At 37.0% G+C, this 16,832-nt stretch overlaps 1 protein-coding gene across 5 annotated transcripts in view; it reads right to left on the bottom strand.

The window, feature by feature from the left end:
• ATL1 (atlastin GTPase 1) overlaps nucleotides 1-16,832 on the bottom strand; it is a 94,917-nt gene that overhangs the window by 69,848 nt on the left and 8,237 nt on the right. For 2 of the 5 annotated variants that reach the window (XM_004270044.3, XM_033428476.2), the window contains exon 2: nucleotides 14,325-14,494. In XM_004270044.3, coding sequence (XP_004270092.1) covers nucleotides 14,325-14,358 — 34 coding nt within the window. In that variant the 5' untranslated portion in view covers nucleotides 14,359-14,494. Of the gene's footprint in view, nucleotides 1-13,792; nucleotides 13,833-13,970; nucleotides 14,303-14,324; nucleotides 14,495-16,832 lie in introns of those variants that run through there. The other 3 variants (XM_049706305.1, XM_049706304.1, XM_049706306.1) reach the window with 3 other exon arrangements.

Below are 16,832 nucleotides of genomic sequence, written 5' to 3'. Positions count from 1 at the left end.
ATTTCAGAAACAGACCCACATAGACACAAGCATCTGACTTACAACAATGTGCAACTGCAATAAATGAAGGAAGGATGATCTTCAATAAAGGATGCTAATTAACTTGGATATTCATATAGGGAAAAAAAAATGAACCTTCATCCCTAGCTCTCACCATAAATAAAAATCAATTCCAAATAAAACTTAGATCCAAATGTGGAACAGGAAAAGCGGACAGAGGATACGAACAAGCAACTGACAAAAACCACAATATCAAATGGTTCCACACATAGGAAAAGATCTTCATTCTCATGCAAATAAAAAATGAAAAAATATATTGATACATTTTTTATATATCAGATTTACAAAGATCAAAGATAATTCCTTTCATTAGTTGGAATGTGAATCTGTATCCTCAGACGCTGCAAAATTTAAATGGATTCAGCACCTTCAGGCAGCAATTTGGCAAATAATTATCAAAAATACAAACATACATACTCCTTGACCCAGCAATGCTATTTCAAAGAATTCATCCTGCAGACAGACTCATACACATGCAAAACAACAGAAGCAGTGTTAATGCCCATCAACAAGGGACTGATTAATAAACTATGGTTCATTCACCTATGAAATACAAGGTAGTTACAAAGAATAAGGAAGCTCATTTGAAATAACTGCCGATATATATTATGAAAATATAATACAAGGTATAAAACAGTATGTATTGTATAGTATAGTATCACTGGGGAAAAAAGTGTGTAGGAGAGTGTGTTTGGCATATCTGAGGAACAGCAAGGAGTATGGTATGGATGGAGCAGGTTGGGAAGATTATGAAGGGCTGGATCATGCAAAGCAAGACAGGCCCAATCTGAAAGGATTTTGGATATTGAGGGTGAGGGAAAGAGAAAAGGCATCAGTGGATGTTTGTATATGATTATCCTGTCCAACTCTACCTTTATATGGTAGGTGTGGATGAGACACATAACTTTGAACTTTCAGTTTAGATGTTCAAGGTCTTTGAACAGCTACCAACAGGCTAAATGAATAGGAAGGAGATTATATATTAAGTGTGATATAAGTATGCTGTAAAACAAAACAAATATCTGAGTTGTGACTTTAAAACAATGAGATAGTTTACAGGAAAAAGTCTCATGACAATGTAAGCCAATTACCATATTAAATATTCCTTTTTGGTAAGGAAACTTTTAAAAATACAGAAATATTTTATTATTAATAGAATGAAAAATGGAATCGAACTAATCTATGGAATATTCATAAATATATAATCATTAGTTTGTATTTCATCTAAAGTTAAGAAAGTTTTTTCCTATCCAAAACCTATTGCTACCATCAATCGCTACATATATTTATGGTAATCAATATTTACATATAAAACTATTTAGATAAGCTAAACCCAGACGTCTATCAACTGATAAATGGAACAACAAATGTGGTATACCCATACAACGAAATATTATTCAGCAATAAAAAATGCAGAACCAGGCTTCCCTGGTGGCGCAGTGGTTGAGAGTCCACCTGCCGATTCAGGGGACACGGGTTCGTGCCCCTGTCCAGGAAGATCCCACATGCTGCGGAGTGGCTAGGCCTGTGAGCCATGGCCGCTGAGCCTGCGCGTCCGGAGCCTGTGCTCCACAACGGGAGAGGCCACAGCAGTGAGAGGCCCACGTACCGCAAAAAAAGAAAAAAAGAAAAAAAAATGCAGAACCAATACATGTTAAAACATGGATGAACCTTGAAAACGCAATGTTAAATGAAAGAAGCCAGTCACAAAGGACCACATACTGTATGATTCCATTTACATGAAATGTCCAGAATAGGCAAATCTATAGAGACAAAAAGTGAATTAGTGGTTGCCTAGGACTGGGGAGTGGAAGGGGATTAGGGGGTGATGGCTAAGAGGTACAAATATTCTTTTGGGGGCTAATGAAATGTTCCAAAATTGTGGTGATGAGTGCACAGCCCTGAATACACTAAAAGCCATTGAATTATACACCTTTAAGTGGGTGAATTGTATGGTATATGAATTATATCTCAATAAAGCTGTTAAAAAACTATTTAGAAAAACTTCAGTTTCTGTAAAAAACGTCAAAATTGAAAACACAGACTGAAAATATCTGGAGAGCAGAGATTGCCTTACTCATGTTTCCATTTCTTAAAAACTTGTAACAGAAGCTTACACAGTAGGCACTCAATAAATATTTATATGAATTTAATAGAAAATAACTGAAAAGTATTAGAATATACAGGATAATCAAGAACAAATATTTTGAGCTTGATTCATTATTCGTAACTATATTTTATCTAAGCAATAAATATTATTCTTGCTCTAAAAGAATCCAAAAGTCCATTGGAATGCATGCCAAATCTCTTCAGCGCCAGATTTCTACCTTCTTAAATATGTTTTGCTTAAACTAAACTTAGTTTCAATTCCTGGAGCACTATGTAAATGTTTAAAAAGCAGGAAACAGGTCAGAAGCAAATCAGATAGGAATTAGCATTTTACTATGGATAATACAAATGTATAGCTTACAAGGAGAGAACCAAAAAATATATATCGTTTCGCCTTTTTAAATACTAAATCTTATATTCAGTAAAGGGATTTTAGGGACTTTTCCATTCTATGTGGTGTTTTAAATCACTGGAAGCTGGCCACTCGGTTACCGAATTAAGATAATGTTGAAAGGAAATCTTCAAAAACTTATAGATGGAGAATAATCATTTTAATATACTGGAAATGCTGTGGGTGTATATTTCTAATTTTAATTGTAAACTCTGTAAAAATAAAATCTATACTTCATGTCTCCAGCAAAAATTAAACTTCACAAGATGACTAACTCTGAGTATGCTGAAGCCTTTATAGAGAAAAAGACATAGCACCTAGGAAACCGTCTCTTGGCAACTGAAATATTATTTCTCCTTAAACTATTATGTCTCTTTCTAACAGAATTTGAAGAATGACAGAGAAAACATTGAATGAGCACCTGAGAATGACTTCCAAAAACACATCAAAAGGGAGTGTATACAGAAAGGGACAAATAGAGTTGAGGAAACAAAAACAAAAGGTTAACTCATAAAACGAATTTTAAGAATGTTTCAACAAGAGTAGAGATAGAAGTTACAATGAGATGATTACACATAGCAGACCACAAAACACTACCATGCAGACTCTCAGATTGTTCTGCTGTTAACAACACCCTTGAGGAAGAGGGTTAAAAGGAATAATGCAGGTCCTGCAACTTCAGAGCCTTGGAAGAAACAAGTAAATCATTTGGCAGGCTCTTTATTTATACTGAATCCAAAAGCAATGGTTAAATGATGCCTCTAGAAGAACAATGTCATCATGATAGGGCACTGTGTGTATATATATATAAAATATATATACACATATATTTCATATGTTCATGTATATACATGAAAAGACTTCAATAGAAAGATAAGTAACTGATAAAAAGAAGAAATACTAATGGTTAATAGACACGGGGAAAAGTTAGGTCTTCTCAGTAATTAAAGAAATAATGCTAATTAAAAGGAGATAAACTTTTTAGCTTTTATAACTTGCAAAGGTTAAAAAATATATACACTCAGAGTTGGAAACATTAAAAAACACTAAAAAAATATACATACCCTTTAATGAAACAATTCAATTTCTAGGAATTTATCCTAAGGAAACTATCAGGATTGTGCACATGTATTTATCTACATAAAGGTTCATTACAGCATTATTTATATAACAAAAAACTGGAAACAATCTAAATCCCTAACTCTAGGGTACTGTAAATAAATTATGTCACAGCTATACTATGCAAAATATGGAGCCATTTGAAAGCATGTTATAGAAAAATACCTAATCATGAGAAAATATGTTCACATATTTTAAGGAAAAAAAAGCACATGGGAAGTGTAGTCCCCATTAAGGAAAACAAATCCTCATGCAGTTATAGTATTTGGTTTCTAAGGAACTGTCTCATCCTTTAATCATCTCTGAGTCAGCTATTTTGAAAATGGGTGGCTACTCTTTCTGCTGAATATTGTCTGTGTCATGCTCAGGTCTATCTCCACCATTCTCAGCTCTTCTTTTTTTTTATTTAGCCACTGTCTCTCTCTTTTTTAATTATTATTTTATCTTTATTTATTTATTTTGGCGGCATTGGGTCTTTGTTGCTGTGTGCGGGCTTTCTCTGGTTGCTGGGGGCGGGGCTACTCTTCGTTTTGGTGTGCAGGCTTCTCATTTCAGTGGCTTCTCTTGTTGCGGAGCACAGGCCCTAGAGCGCGCAGGCTTCAGTAGTTGCCGCGCGTGGGCTCAGTAGTTGTGGCTCGAGGGCTCTAGAGTGCAGGCTCAGTAGCTGTGGTACGTGGGCTTAGTTGCTCCGCGGCATGTGGCATCTTCCTGGACCAGGGGTCAAACCTGTGTCCCCTGCATTGGCAGGCGGATTCATAACCACTGTGCCACCAGGGAAGTCCCTCTAAGCTCTTCTTTACATTGCAGAGACTGGAAGTGTGGAAACTACAGTACTACAATTCTTACAATCCCTTCTTAGCAGGGTTCTCATTTAGATTTTGCCCATGAAAGGCACTCATGACACTTGGAGGCAAGAGTGAAGATGAAAGCTTTACTGCCTTCTAACAGAGTGGACAGATATGTGACCAGATATGTGAGCACCTATGAGGCTTGCAGCACATGCCAAAAGGAACAGAACTGCAACAATTCACAGACAGTAGCCAACATTTTGAAGGTACTTTCAAGAAGTATGTGCCTGGACCTTTGGAGTGGGAAGAGAGTGTAAGAATATGTGGTCCCATGTGAATGCTTATCAAGGGGCATTTACTGTAGAGGAAGCTCTCAAAAATCAGATGGACAAGGTGACTGACTCATTTTGTGAACGTCAGTTAGCCTCCTACTCCAGCCACTCCTGCTCAGTAGGCCCACAGACTAAAACAGCAAATGACATATGAAGCATCTATATTAGTATCAGAAAAAATAGACTTTGGGGCAAAAAGCAGTACTCAGTAGAAAGAGGTTCACTACATAAAAATAAAAGGCTCAGTTCATCAGGAAGATGTAACAAGTCCACATTTGTGTGCACCTAACAACTTAGCTCAACGTCCATAAACAAAGCTTAAGGGAATATTAAGGGAAAATTGGCAAACCCACTATCATGTTTTAAAACATCTCGCAGAATTTTAAAGTATCTATCAGATATCAGTATCTGGTAGATCAAGCAGTCCTGAAATCAGTTAGAGTTTGAAAGATATGAACAATACATTTAATAAGCTTGAGCTAACGAACATATATAGCACACTGCATCAAAAATTAGTAAACAAAAAGTGCTTTTCAAACCTACATGGAATATGTGTAAAAAATTAAACACGTAGTAGGGCATAAAACAAGTTTCAACAAAGTTCACACCAGGTATTCTATAAACCTGAACTGCCTAATATTGCAGCCACTAGCCACATGTGCCTGTTCAAATTAATTAAAATTAAATAAAATTAAGTGTTTGGTCCTCATTCTCACTGGCCATACTTCAAATGCCCAAAAGACACATGGCTAGAGGCTAACATATTGAACAGTATAGATACAGAACATTTCTATCAGCATAGAAAATGGTGCTACTGTACAACATATTCTCTGACTAGAATAAAATTAAGTATGAAATCAATATCAACAAAAATATAATTTAGAAATCCATACTTTCTGTATATTCACAGGTAAAGAAAGAAATCATTGTGGACATTTAAAATACTTCAAACTGATTGAGATTGAATCTACTGCATATCAACACATATAGGATACAGCAAAATTGATATTTAGAGAAAACCTATAGCCCTAAATGCATATATTAGAAAAAGAAGGCAAGCTCAAAATAAATGAGCTCAGTGTCCAACTTTTTTTTTAAGTTAAAAAGAGAATATAGAATGAAACCAAAGAAAGTACAAGAAGGAAATGATAAACAGAAATTAGGTAAATATAAAAGAGAAAAAGGAGAGATTAACGACAAAAGATATAATAAGGAAGATACAGATAAAATTCAGCAGAGAAAATAATAGAAAATTAAGAACAATCTCATGCCAAGTTGACAAAATGGAAAAATTCCAAGAAAAATATAAATTATTAAATCTGACTCAAGAAGAAATAGAAAGCTTTAATTGTTCTATAACCAATACAGAAGTTGAATCAATAGTTCAAAATCTTACTAAAAGAAGACAGGAGGTCCAGATGGTTTAATAGACTAGTTTTCCCACACTGGATCATTCTAATCTCATATAAACACTTCTAGAGAATCAAAAAGAAAAGAAAAAAAATTTCCCCCCACTCATTTTATAAAGTTAATATAACCTTGATACCAAAGTCAGAAAAGAAAAGTATAAAAAAAGAAAATTAGTTGTAAACGTGCTTGGAAATATCTTTAAAAGATTAGCAAATCCAGCAATGTATTTAAAAAGGTAATACACTATGTCTAGCGTCAGTTTATTCCAGGAATGCAAGATCACTTCAACAAAGAAGATCTTATAATTAAACATATTAAAAAATTAAAGAATAAAAGCCATATGATTATTTCAATAATTACAGAAAAAGCAGTTGTTATAATTCAATATACAGTGATGATTTAAAAAAATATATTACTTAGGAATAAAGGAGAACATTCTTAATCTGATTAAGACAGGAAAAAGACATAAAAGACAAAGATTAAAAGGAATGAACAAAGCAATAACTACTGCAGATGATAGGTTTCTTTATGTAGAAAACCCTAAAAAATCAACAGGCAATTTAGCTGAATTAATAAGACAGTTTAATTAGGTTCCTAGATATAAGATAAATATGTAAAAGCTGACTGCATTTTATATACTATTAATAGCCAAATATATATAAATATAAATATATATATATATATACACACACAGTTGATACTTGAACAACACAGGTTTGAATTGCACAGGTCCACTTACACGTGGATTTTTTTCAATAAATACACAGTTGGCCCTCCATGCTGGCAGGTTCTGCATCAGTGGATTCAACCAACTGTGAATCATACACTATGTTTACAATTCGTGGTTGGCTGACTCTGCCTAAGCAGAACCCACAAATATGAAGGGCAAACTATAGGACTTGAGCATCTGTCAGTTTTGGCATCTGCAGAAGGTCCTGGAACGAATCCCCCACAGATACTGAGGGATGATTGTAATAGAGGAAAATATCATAACAACAAAAAATGTAAGGAACATAAGAGCAAAACTAACAAATGATAAGCAGGCCATTCAAGGAGAGTTTTTAAACTACTGCAAGACATCAAGAAACAAAAGCTAAATAAATGAAGGAATGTGCCATGTACATGGATAGGAATATTTAATATAGTAAAAATCTTGATTCTATCAAACTAATCTACAACTTGGATGCAATTTTAATTTAAAAAATCCCAACTGGGCTTTCCAAAGAACTTGAAAGCCAAAAGCCAAGAATAAAGAACAAAAAAAACTATAAGGCATATAGAAAATAAATAGCAAAATGACAGAAGTAAATCCCTCCTTATCAGTAAGTTACATTAATGTAAATGGATTAAGCTCTCCAATCAAAAGACAGAGACTGGTATAATGAATAAAAAAAATATGATCCAGCTACATGTTGTCTACAAGAGATTCATTTTGGATCCAAAGACACAAATAGGTTGAAAGTGAAAGGATGGAAAAAGATATTCCAATTCTAATGGTAAATGCGGACAAAATAGACTTTAACTCAAAAAGTCGAAACAAAGAGGGACATTATATATTAATAAAGGTTCAATGCATCAAGAAGATATAACAATTATAAACATTTATACATTTAATAACAGGCCATCAAAATATGTGAAGTGTTAAGTTGGAGACTTCAATACCCCACACTCATAATGGATAGAACAATCAAACAGAAGGTAGGCAAGGAAACAGAGAATCTGAACAACACGGTAAATCAACTAGGTCTAACAGACTTATATAGAACATTCTACCCAACAACAGAATACACATTCTTCTCAAGTATATATACGACATTCTCTAGGATAGATCATATGCTAGACCACAAGATCATATGCTAACCACAAATTAAGTCTCAGTGGATTTTTAAGAGACAGATATCATATAAAAAATATCTTCTCTAACCCACAGTGGAATGAAGTTAGAGATGCGTAACAGAAGTAAAACTGGAAAATTCACAAATCTGTGGAAATTAAGCAGCACACTCATAAACATCCAATGAATCAAAGAAGAAATAAACAAGAGAAATTAGGAAATGAAATGCAAATAAAAACTACAATGAGATACCACCTCACACCTATCAGGATGGCTACTATTCAAGAAAACAGAAAAGAACAAGTGCTGGTGAGGATGTAGTGGAATTACAACCTTTGTGCACTATTAATGGGAAAGTAAAATGGTACAGCCACTGTGGAATACAGTATGACAGCTCCTCAAAAAATTAAAACTATAACTACTATATGATTCAGCAGTTCTACTTCTAGGTATATACCCAAAGAATTGAAAGCAGGTCTCAAAGAGATGTATTTGAACACCCATGTTCATAGAGCATTATTTACAGATGCCAAAATGTGGAAGCAACATAAGTGTTTATTGACAGATGGATAAGCAAAATGTGGTATATACAGTCAATGAAATGTTACTCAGTTTTAAAAAGGAAGAAAATTCTGACATATGCTACAACATGGATGAAACTTAAGGATTCTATGCTAAGTGAAATAAACCAGTCATAAAAAGACAAATACTTGATTCCACTTATATGAGATACTTAGAGCAGTCAATATCATAGAGGCAGAAAGCAGAATGATGGCTGCCAGGGGCTGGTGGAGGAGGGAATAGGGAGTTAGTGTTTAATGGGTACAGATGCTTTGCAAGATGAAAAGAATTCTGGAGATGGACGGCAGTGGTGGTTGTACAACAACATGATGTACTTAGCACTACTGAGCTGCACACCTAAAAATGGTTAAGATGGTAAATTTTATGTGTATTTTACCACAATTTTAAAAAAATGAAAAAAAAGAGACATGCAAAATTTTAAAACCAAATATTATAGGAGAAAATTTTATAACTTTGAGGTAGAGGAAGATTTCTTAAAATACAAAGAGCACAAACCATAAAGGAAAATATTAAATTAACTATTTTTAAATATAAAATTTCTGTTTACTAAAATATACCATCAAGAGAGCAAAGTCACATCACAAAGTAGCAAAGGACAAATAACCTGACAAAAGATCAGCAAAGGGCAAATAGGCAGAGTAGGAAATAGTAATGGTTAATAAATGTATGAAAATATACTCACACCTCATTGGTAATCAGTAAAACACAGATTTAAACCATAGTGAGATATCATTTCACATCTATTATAATACCAAGTGTGGGTATTATAAGTAAACAAAATACTTTGTGGAAAAATGTATACGCTAGATTCCATTTATTTTAGGGTCTTAAAAATGTAAAACTAAATAATATATAATTTAGTGATATATGTTACATATATACACACATACATATATATAATATATATATATATAAAATGATCAGGAAATGAGAAACACCAAATTTATGAAAGTATTTATAATGAGATGTTGCCATAAAGGAGGGGCACACAAGCAGTGTCAAAATATTGATAAAGTTCTATTTTTTCAGCTGGGGAGCGGGGATACAGGTGCTCATTATTATACTTTTTAAAATTGAACATCTGTTTTACTTTTTTGTATATATAGACATTTTTATAGAATAATTTTTATGTAAAAGAGCCTCCAACTTTAAAAATATGCAACTATTTTTTATGACTAAAGTTTCTCACAGTAAATCATTTTCCCGATGATCACAGGTTACACTTACAGTCTAGTCACTGGTTTCTAAAGATAATAAAGGCTACAGAGTTTGAAATGGAGGAAAGACATAACCCAAGAGCCATCAAGACAAGGTAAACAGATATAAAGTATAAAATATATATATATGAAAAATATATATGAAAAAATATGTAGGGAAGGCAAATTACATTAGAATAATGTGGAGGGAAGAGTCTGTAGGGGAAGTACATGTATGACCCAATAGAAATTTTATTTTGTTTCAGGGGGAACAGATATATAGAAAATGAGGCAAGTACAAAGGGACAAAGGGTCTCATTCCAAGGAAAACAGAATACAGTCAATTGGAAAAGAAAGATCAGGGGATTACTATAATCAAGATTGTTTTTAACCTTTCCTCAAAAAACAAAAACAGAAACCTAAAAATTAACTTTCAGCAAATGCCTTTTCAACAAATAGACGTTTCCTACACTTACTGTGAAGCTAAGAGTTTTTTTTAAAGGGGCAGGAAAAGCTGACACTTTAGTGCAAATATTCTTCTTCTAAAGCAAGATTGCACCAACAGTTTCTGTTACATTGCTGAAAACTCAAATTACCAGGTGGCATCCCAAGTTTTTAAGCAACTGTGATTAACAAAAACAAATAAATAAAAACGGGTACACTTCTGTTTTGTTTCTGGGAGTACTTAAACTCTAAGCCCAACATTGAAAGACTGCTTTCTGGGCTACTGTTTCTGATATTCATCTGTCTCCTTTGTCTTCCATATACTAGCATATTCTTTGCCTTCTTTTCTAGTCCAAAGCGATCAAGTTTATAGAGCATTGATTTCTCATACCAGCTTAAGCCTAGACAGGCTTGTTGTGGCACCTATTGGATTCTATTTTAATTCCTTGTCCTTATCACATGGACCCGGTAAACAAACAACCCTAAATTTAAATCCTAGGTCTATAACATAAATTATCAAACCTCTGGGAAGTTATACTCTCTGTGTGTCAGATTCCTTATACATTAAAATAAGGATAATAATGCCTACCTTTTAAGAATTGACTTTTTTTTTTTTTTTTTCGGTACGCGGGCCTCTCACTGCTGTGGCCTCTCCCGTTGCGGAGCACAGGCTCCAGACGCGCAGGCTCAGCGGCCATGGCTCACGGGCCTAGCCACTCCGCAGCATGTGGGATCTTCCTGGACCGGGGCATGAACCCGTGTCCCCTGCATTGGCAGGCGGACTCTCAACCACTGCGCCACCAGGGAAGCCCAAGAATTGACTTTTAAATGCTTAAATTTATTCAAACTTCTAGTTCAGTGTAGATCCAGGTACAGGTGGTGAGATTCTCAGTTTTGGAAGCACAGATTTGCTTCCCAGTTGTACGTATGGGTATGATCCTCAAACACCACCCAACTCTGGGTGTCAGCAGAGATGCTTTTCTGTTTTCTAGCTTCCATGGCCCCTGTAGGACCTAACAGCTCTCTGACCACTCAGATAAAAATAATACCTGTTATTGGTCCTATAGGGCCCTTATCTGAACTTTAGGTCCCCCTTACAAATTTTGCAAGTACCTCTCTTGCACTTTTCTTGGAAATCCTGTATTTTCCAATTCTGGATAGTTTAGCTTTCCCCTCTTCCCTTTGATTTCTAACTCATCTGAAAAATATGTATTTAGCTAGATGATAAGGTCAGTTTACTGTCTTTCTTTCTAAGCTATCACCTGAGTTTTTTTCTCATCAGAGACCTCTGCCTTCTATGAGGGCCTGTTTTCTCTATTAACCTCACACCATGCCCCATTAAACATAAAAACATTCCATAGCATTATGTTATAGAAAATAAATTAGAAGACAACTCTAGGTTCTAATCTCAGTCCTTTAACTTACTAAATACTATGTGACTTTCACCAAGTTATTTAACCTACCTGAGACTCAGTTTTTTCATCTGCAAACAGGGAATATGTCTTGACAACTTAGGAGGCTAAAGATCAAATGCAATAATGCAGATGAATGTGTCTTGAAAACTATAGTTCTAAACAATGCAGAAAGTATTATCCATTCAACAAAATACTGGTGATGGCAAAAGAATCAAGTCAAACTGCCAGAGTTGGAGTTCTAGCTCTATTATTTACCTTTTAATATGTAAAATGAGGATTATAATACCTACTTCATATGATATTAGCTCAGTGATGTTAGTTGTTATTATTAAATGCCTATTACACGTTAGGCATTGTACTAGATGCTGGTAATAAAATGGAATCAAGACAGACATGGCTAACATCTTTGCCAAAAACTTCTACTATGTCCTACTCCATATGCTACATTTTCTAAGTCATTTATGTCATATACACTTTATAGCAAAGAAAAATCTGAGTAGTAAAGCATTTCCATAGAACATCAAGATAAGACCCCACAATTCCACTATTTCTTTTCTGTGAAATTTCCAGTGAACACATAGTAACTGTGGTATTTCTTTTCTTAATTCATCACTTGACTCAAAAGTCTTTTTGTGACTTCTGGGTAAACTGCCTAGAATACGTTTCTATCAAATGTAAATAAGACAGTGTTTCTGAAGGTAACATCCAAAGATGATCTGCTTCTCAATCACCTAAAATGCTAATAAAAGGCAGATTCCTAGACCTTATTTCAGATGTATTGAGGCAAAAGCTCTGGCTGGAAGATGTGGGAATCTGCATTTCTAATAAGTTCCCAGTGTGATTTTTATGCAAATCCCATTTGAGAACCACATTCTCAAGAAAGAAAAAACCTCCACTACATAAGAAATTTGTAACCAAAGGCAATACTGAAAAATAATGATCCAAAGCTTCGTGAAGGAGAAAAATTTTAATCGTCAGAATAAATTTTCACATGCCTGTCTCTTAACAGGGTTGAGTCAACAGTGCACAGAGATTAAGACCAAAATTGACTTGAACATACACACCTTAACTGTGACTATTCAAGAAACTCCTATTCTGGAGGCCAAGGGAAAGGACGGAAAGGGGACACTGAAAAAGTTTACCCATATTTCAGAAGAAGCAAACAAAACGGTGTTATTGCAGTAGTCACGCCTACTAAAATTGGGATTTGGTGATATCAGAAAATGGAACCGATTTCTCTCGAACTCGGACAACTAAAGACAGACCTCCCTGCTCCAACTCCCCGCATCTACCATAAACGTTGGATAATCTCTCAAATGTAGACTTTGCCTACTTAGGAGTTAAGCTGGTCCTGTGACCAATCAGAGGCAAGGAAAAATATGATCTTTTGATAAAAGATAATCAATTTTCATAAAAGATAACCAAAATAACTAATTAAAATTTATACCTCTCAATCTGATGGACAGTTATAGAAGAGATCTCACTGAGACATGGAAGAGAGTCAATCAAGGAGCCCTGAACTCCTAGTGCCTGTAAACTTTCCAAATAACAATTCAAAGCTAATGAACAAACTACTTCTCTGCCCACTAAGCCACACTGGTCTGAGATCTGCTCTGGTGCAGATAATAAAATGCCCTAAGATGGCAGTGGGTTCACTGTGGCTGGAAGAAGTCGGGAGCCCAAAGAGGAAAAAGACGCCCAACCTGCCCACACTAACCGTCCGTCCGCACCCAGTCTGGAGCAGCAGAGCGGGCGGGGCTGCGATTTCTCCTGCATCACTGCGCCCTCTCTTCTCCGCCTGCGTGAGCACCGCCCTCCCACTCGCGGCGTGAACCCACTGGGCCTAGCCTCTCCTTCCCCCTCCCCTCGGCCTGATGCTGAATCATGAGCCCTGCATCTCCAAAAGGTAAAATCTGAGAACAATGCCACCCTTAGGGCTGGCCTGAATGGGGTACCAGGTCGGGGTGGGGCGGAAGACTGGAAACCACAACTTTGCTCCCCTTCTTCCCAAATTCCCCACCCAACCCCCAGATGAAAACGAGTACCGCAGCCTTAGGGGATTCCCAAGCGGCACCCCTTCTCAGGCGTCGCTCGGGTTGGCAAAGGTCAGACCTGGGCCCGGCGCGCTCCGCCTCATTGTTCCAACGCTGCCTACCAGCCTGCCCGCCAGCCAGGAGTGCGAGCCCTGCAAGGCCGGGGACCCCGCAGCTCGTGGGGAAGGGGTGGGCGATCTCCGCCCCTCTCCTGTAACCACCGCCCCCTGCCCACCACCCTCGCCCTTCCTGCCCACCTCCTTTCGCTAAAGCGGAACCGTCGAATCCCCCGGAGGCGACCGGGTGGGTGCTGTCCAAATGCTGGGAGGAGGAGGACTGGGGTGGGGTGGGGTGAGGAGGGTGGGGAGAAGCGGGAGTCTCCGGCCTGCGCTTGGCTGCAGCCTTCGCCCCTTCGCCCCACAGCCAGATGCCGGTTCCACGGGTCCCGCTCGGCCACCGTTCCTCCCGCCCGACAGGGAGCCGCTCGGCGGTGGCCATCTCCCAGCCCTGGATGCTGGCGCCGAGCAGCCCTTGGCCCTCCTCGTCTCCAGAAGCAGAAGGCGGAGGGCCCGTCCCCGTGCAGGCTGCAGAAGTCACCATACGCTACTCACCCCAACTGTTTCTGTCCCTGCGGTTCTTCGCCATGGTGGTCCGGGGACTGGTGGCGGTGGGGCGCTGTCAGGGCGCTCGCTCTTCTCCCGGCCGCAGGTTGCTGGCGGTGGGAGGCTCTGTGCCCGCGCTGGGCGCAGTTCACTCAGACTCTGAGGATGTTGCTGTGGCGCTGGTGGGAAGGAGTGGGGAGGAGAAGGGAGGAGAAAGGGATGAACCAAGCTCAGCATCACAAGCCCAAGTTCACACAAATACCAGCGTCACACCCTCCCTACCTCAGCCCATCCCCAGAGCCTGAAGACAGTGACAGACAATGTACTGCAACATTTTCGATGGAAAAAACATACAAATAAATAGCACCCCCTTACACACTGTCAAAGAATTTAACAGCATTATACAGTCAGAAATAACACAAACCAGTATACTGCATGATTCTGTATGTTCAAATACCTGTTTCCTAGACGAGTTACATATTAGTAGAAACATGCTGGCAACATTTACATAGCCAAAGAAATTTTAAAAATCTGCGTTTATCTACCAGGTACCATTTCCCCCCTAACTTAAAAGCAAGGTCACATTAGTAAAGAGGGTATCATGCATTTTTTACCTGTGTACTGAACAGGCCTGTCTTAAAATTAGGATAGCAAATTTAGATTAAGATCAAGATAAATGAAAGCTGGAGATACACCATAATCTGTAACTAACTCCATTCTAGTGGGCAAAATTTCCCACTACATTTGCAGAGATATCACCTGGCGTTATACTGACAAATATTCTAAGTAAAGTCATACTATATAATCTGGAAGAGCCTTGGCAGTAACAAAGGTTACTTTGAAAGCAAAAGGCAGTAAATACTTAAAAAGTATTAAAAAGTATTTTAAAAAGTATTTTAAGTACTTAAAAAAAAATTCTCAATCTCTCCCTTTTCACTGGTTTCTTCCTCTTTCCCTATAAACTTAATTTTCAATGTCCTAGAAACACTGTCCCTTCATGCTACCTGACCCTCAAGATACCATCATCCCATTCCTCACACAGTTTTCACCTGAATGTGGTTGTTGCCCATACTCTACACAGATCAGTTCTGCCTAGGAGATTACTGCTAGCTTTTTAATTACCAGATCCTTGGTCTCTGTTTACTCCTCATCATAAGCAACTCTTCACTCTGTGTCCCCTCAATGTAATTTACTATGATGGCTTCAGACAGGACCTCCATCCATGCTGTTGATTCCCAAATCTCTCTTCTAGTCTCAAGCTCTCTTGAGGAGAGATAATCATCATTCCAGAGCTGAATTTATAACTGCCTGAGGTCATCTTCAGTTTGTTTTCCTACTGACACTTCAAAATCAATATGTCAAAAACCAAAGTCTCTCACTCACCACTGCCAAATCTTATGCATTTCATATTTCAGTTAATGGTTCTATGACCTCAGAACACTGTAAACAAAGTTTACATTATGGTTTTAAAGGGGACTGTGTTCAACAGAGTTGCATTCCCTAAACACTAATGAGACAACATAGGAAGATAGAAATTATCTCACCCCATACCTACAAAACAAATTCATTGAATAAAAAGAAGCGTGTTCTGCTTTTCTTGTATTTCTTTACTATAATTCTCAACTCACATTCTAGCCTGAAAATCCCTTTCAGGTGAATCCCATTAAAAAAGAGTACAGTAGATTCCACCCCCAAAATGTTATATATGTAATTCAGTATCTATTCCTAATTGAAAAGGAAACTTATTTTCAAAAAACCCTTTTTCTGCTGTAATTAATAAGTAATCTGTGAGATAATACTTGAGACTGTGTGAATGTCTTGGCCATGAACTTTTTCATCCAATGGTTTTTAGCATCCATTGACATCCTTGCATGAAGTGACTTTATATTAGTGATTTTAAAATAATTATACCATTTCTTTTACATTCTACATTTAGTAGTTGGCATTTCCTCTGCCACCTTTGTTTGTTGAGTACCACTGTTCATTTCATGGATTCATAAAATCTAAAAAAACTTCACTGTATCATTTACCATCATTATTCTTTCTAATGCTCAAATTGCCCTAAACTTGACCAATGGTAGCTCCTTCAAGTTAACACCTGTGTCCTTTTAACATGTCCTATTTGTCTTTGATCATTTTCCTTGTTTTCTGGCACAAGAAAATGTTTCAAGTTTCCCTTGTATTTTCCCTGCCTCAGAACTAGGATTAACTGTTCCTCCAAGAAACTGTGGCTGCTTTTAATGAGAAAAGGAATTTAGAAACCAAGATCTGAATGCTAGTTGTGCTCACTGCTAGCTGGAATTTCACTGTTTCAAGACTCTTTCAGTGGACATTGTTAGAACACATTTATTTTTTAAAACCATAAGTTTAATCTACTCTAAAGAAATACCTCCAACAGTATGAAAATACATACATACAGAGTAATTTATTGCAGCATTTTTGTTATTCCAATATATTGGAAATAACCTAAATGCCCATATATAGGAGAGTGGTTAAATACACTATAATACATGTGCA

Source organism: Orcinus orca, chromosome 2 (assembly GCF_937001465.1).
Source record: "Orcinus orca chromosome 2, mOrcOrc1.1, whole genome shotgun sequence".
Taxonomy (NCBI): Eukaryota; Metazoa; Chordata; class Mammalia; order Artiodactyla; family Delphinidae; genus Orcinus; species Orcinus orca.
The sequence above is the reverse complement of the archived record's forward strand: the minus strand, read 5'-3'. Positions and strand labels throughout refer to the sequence as shown.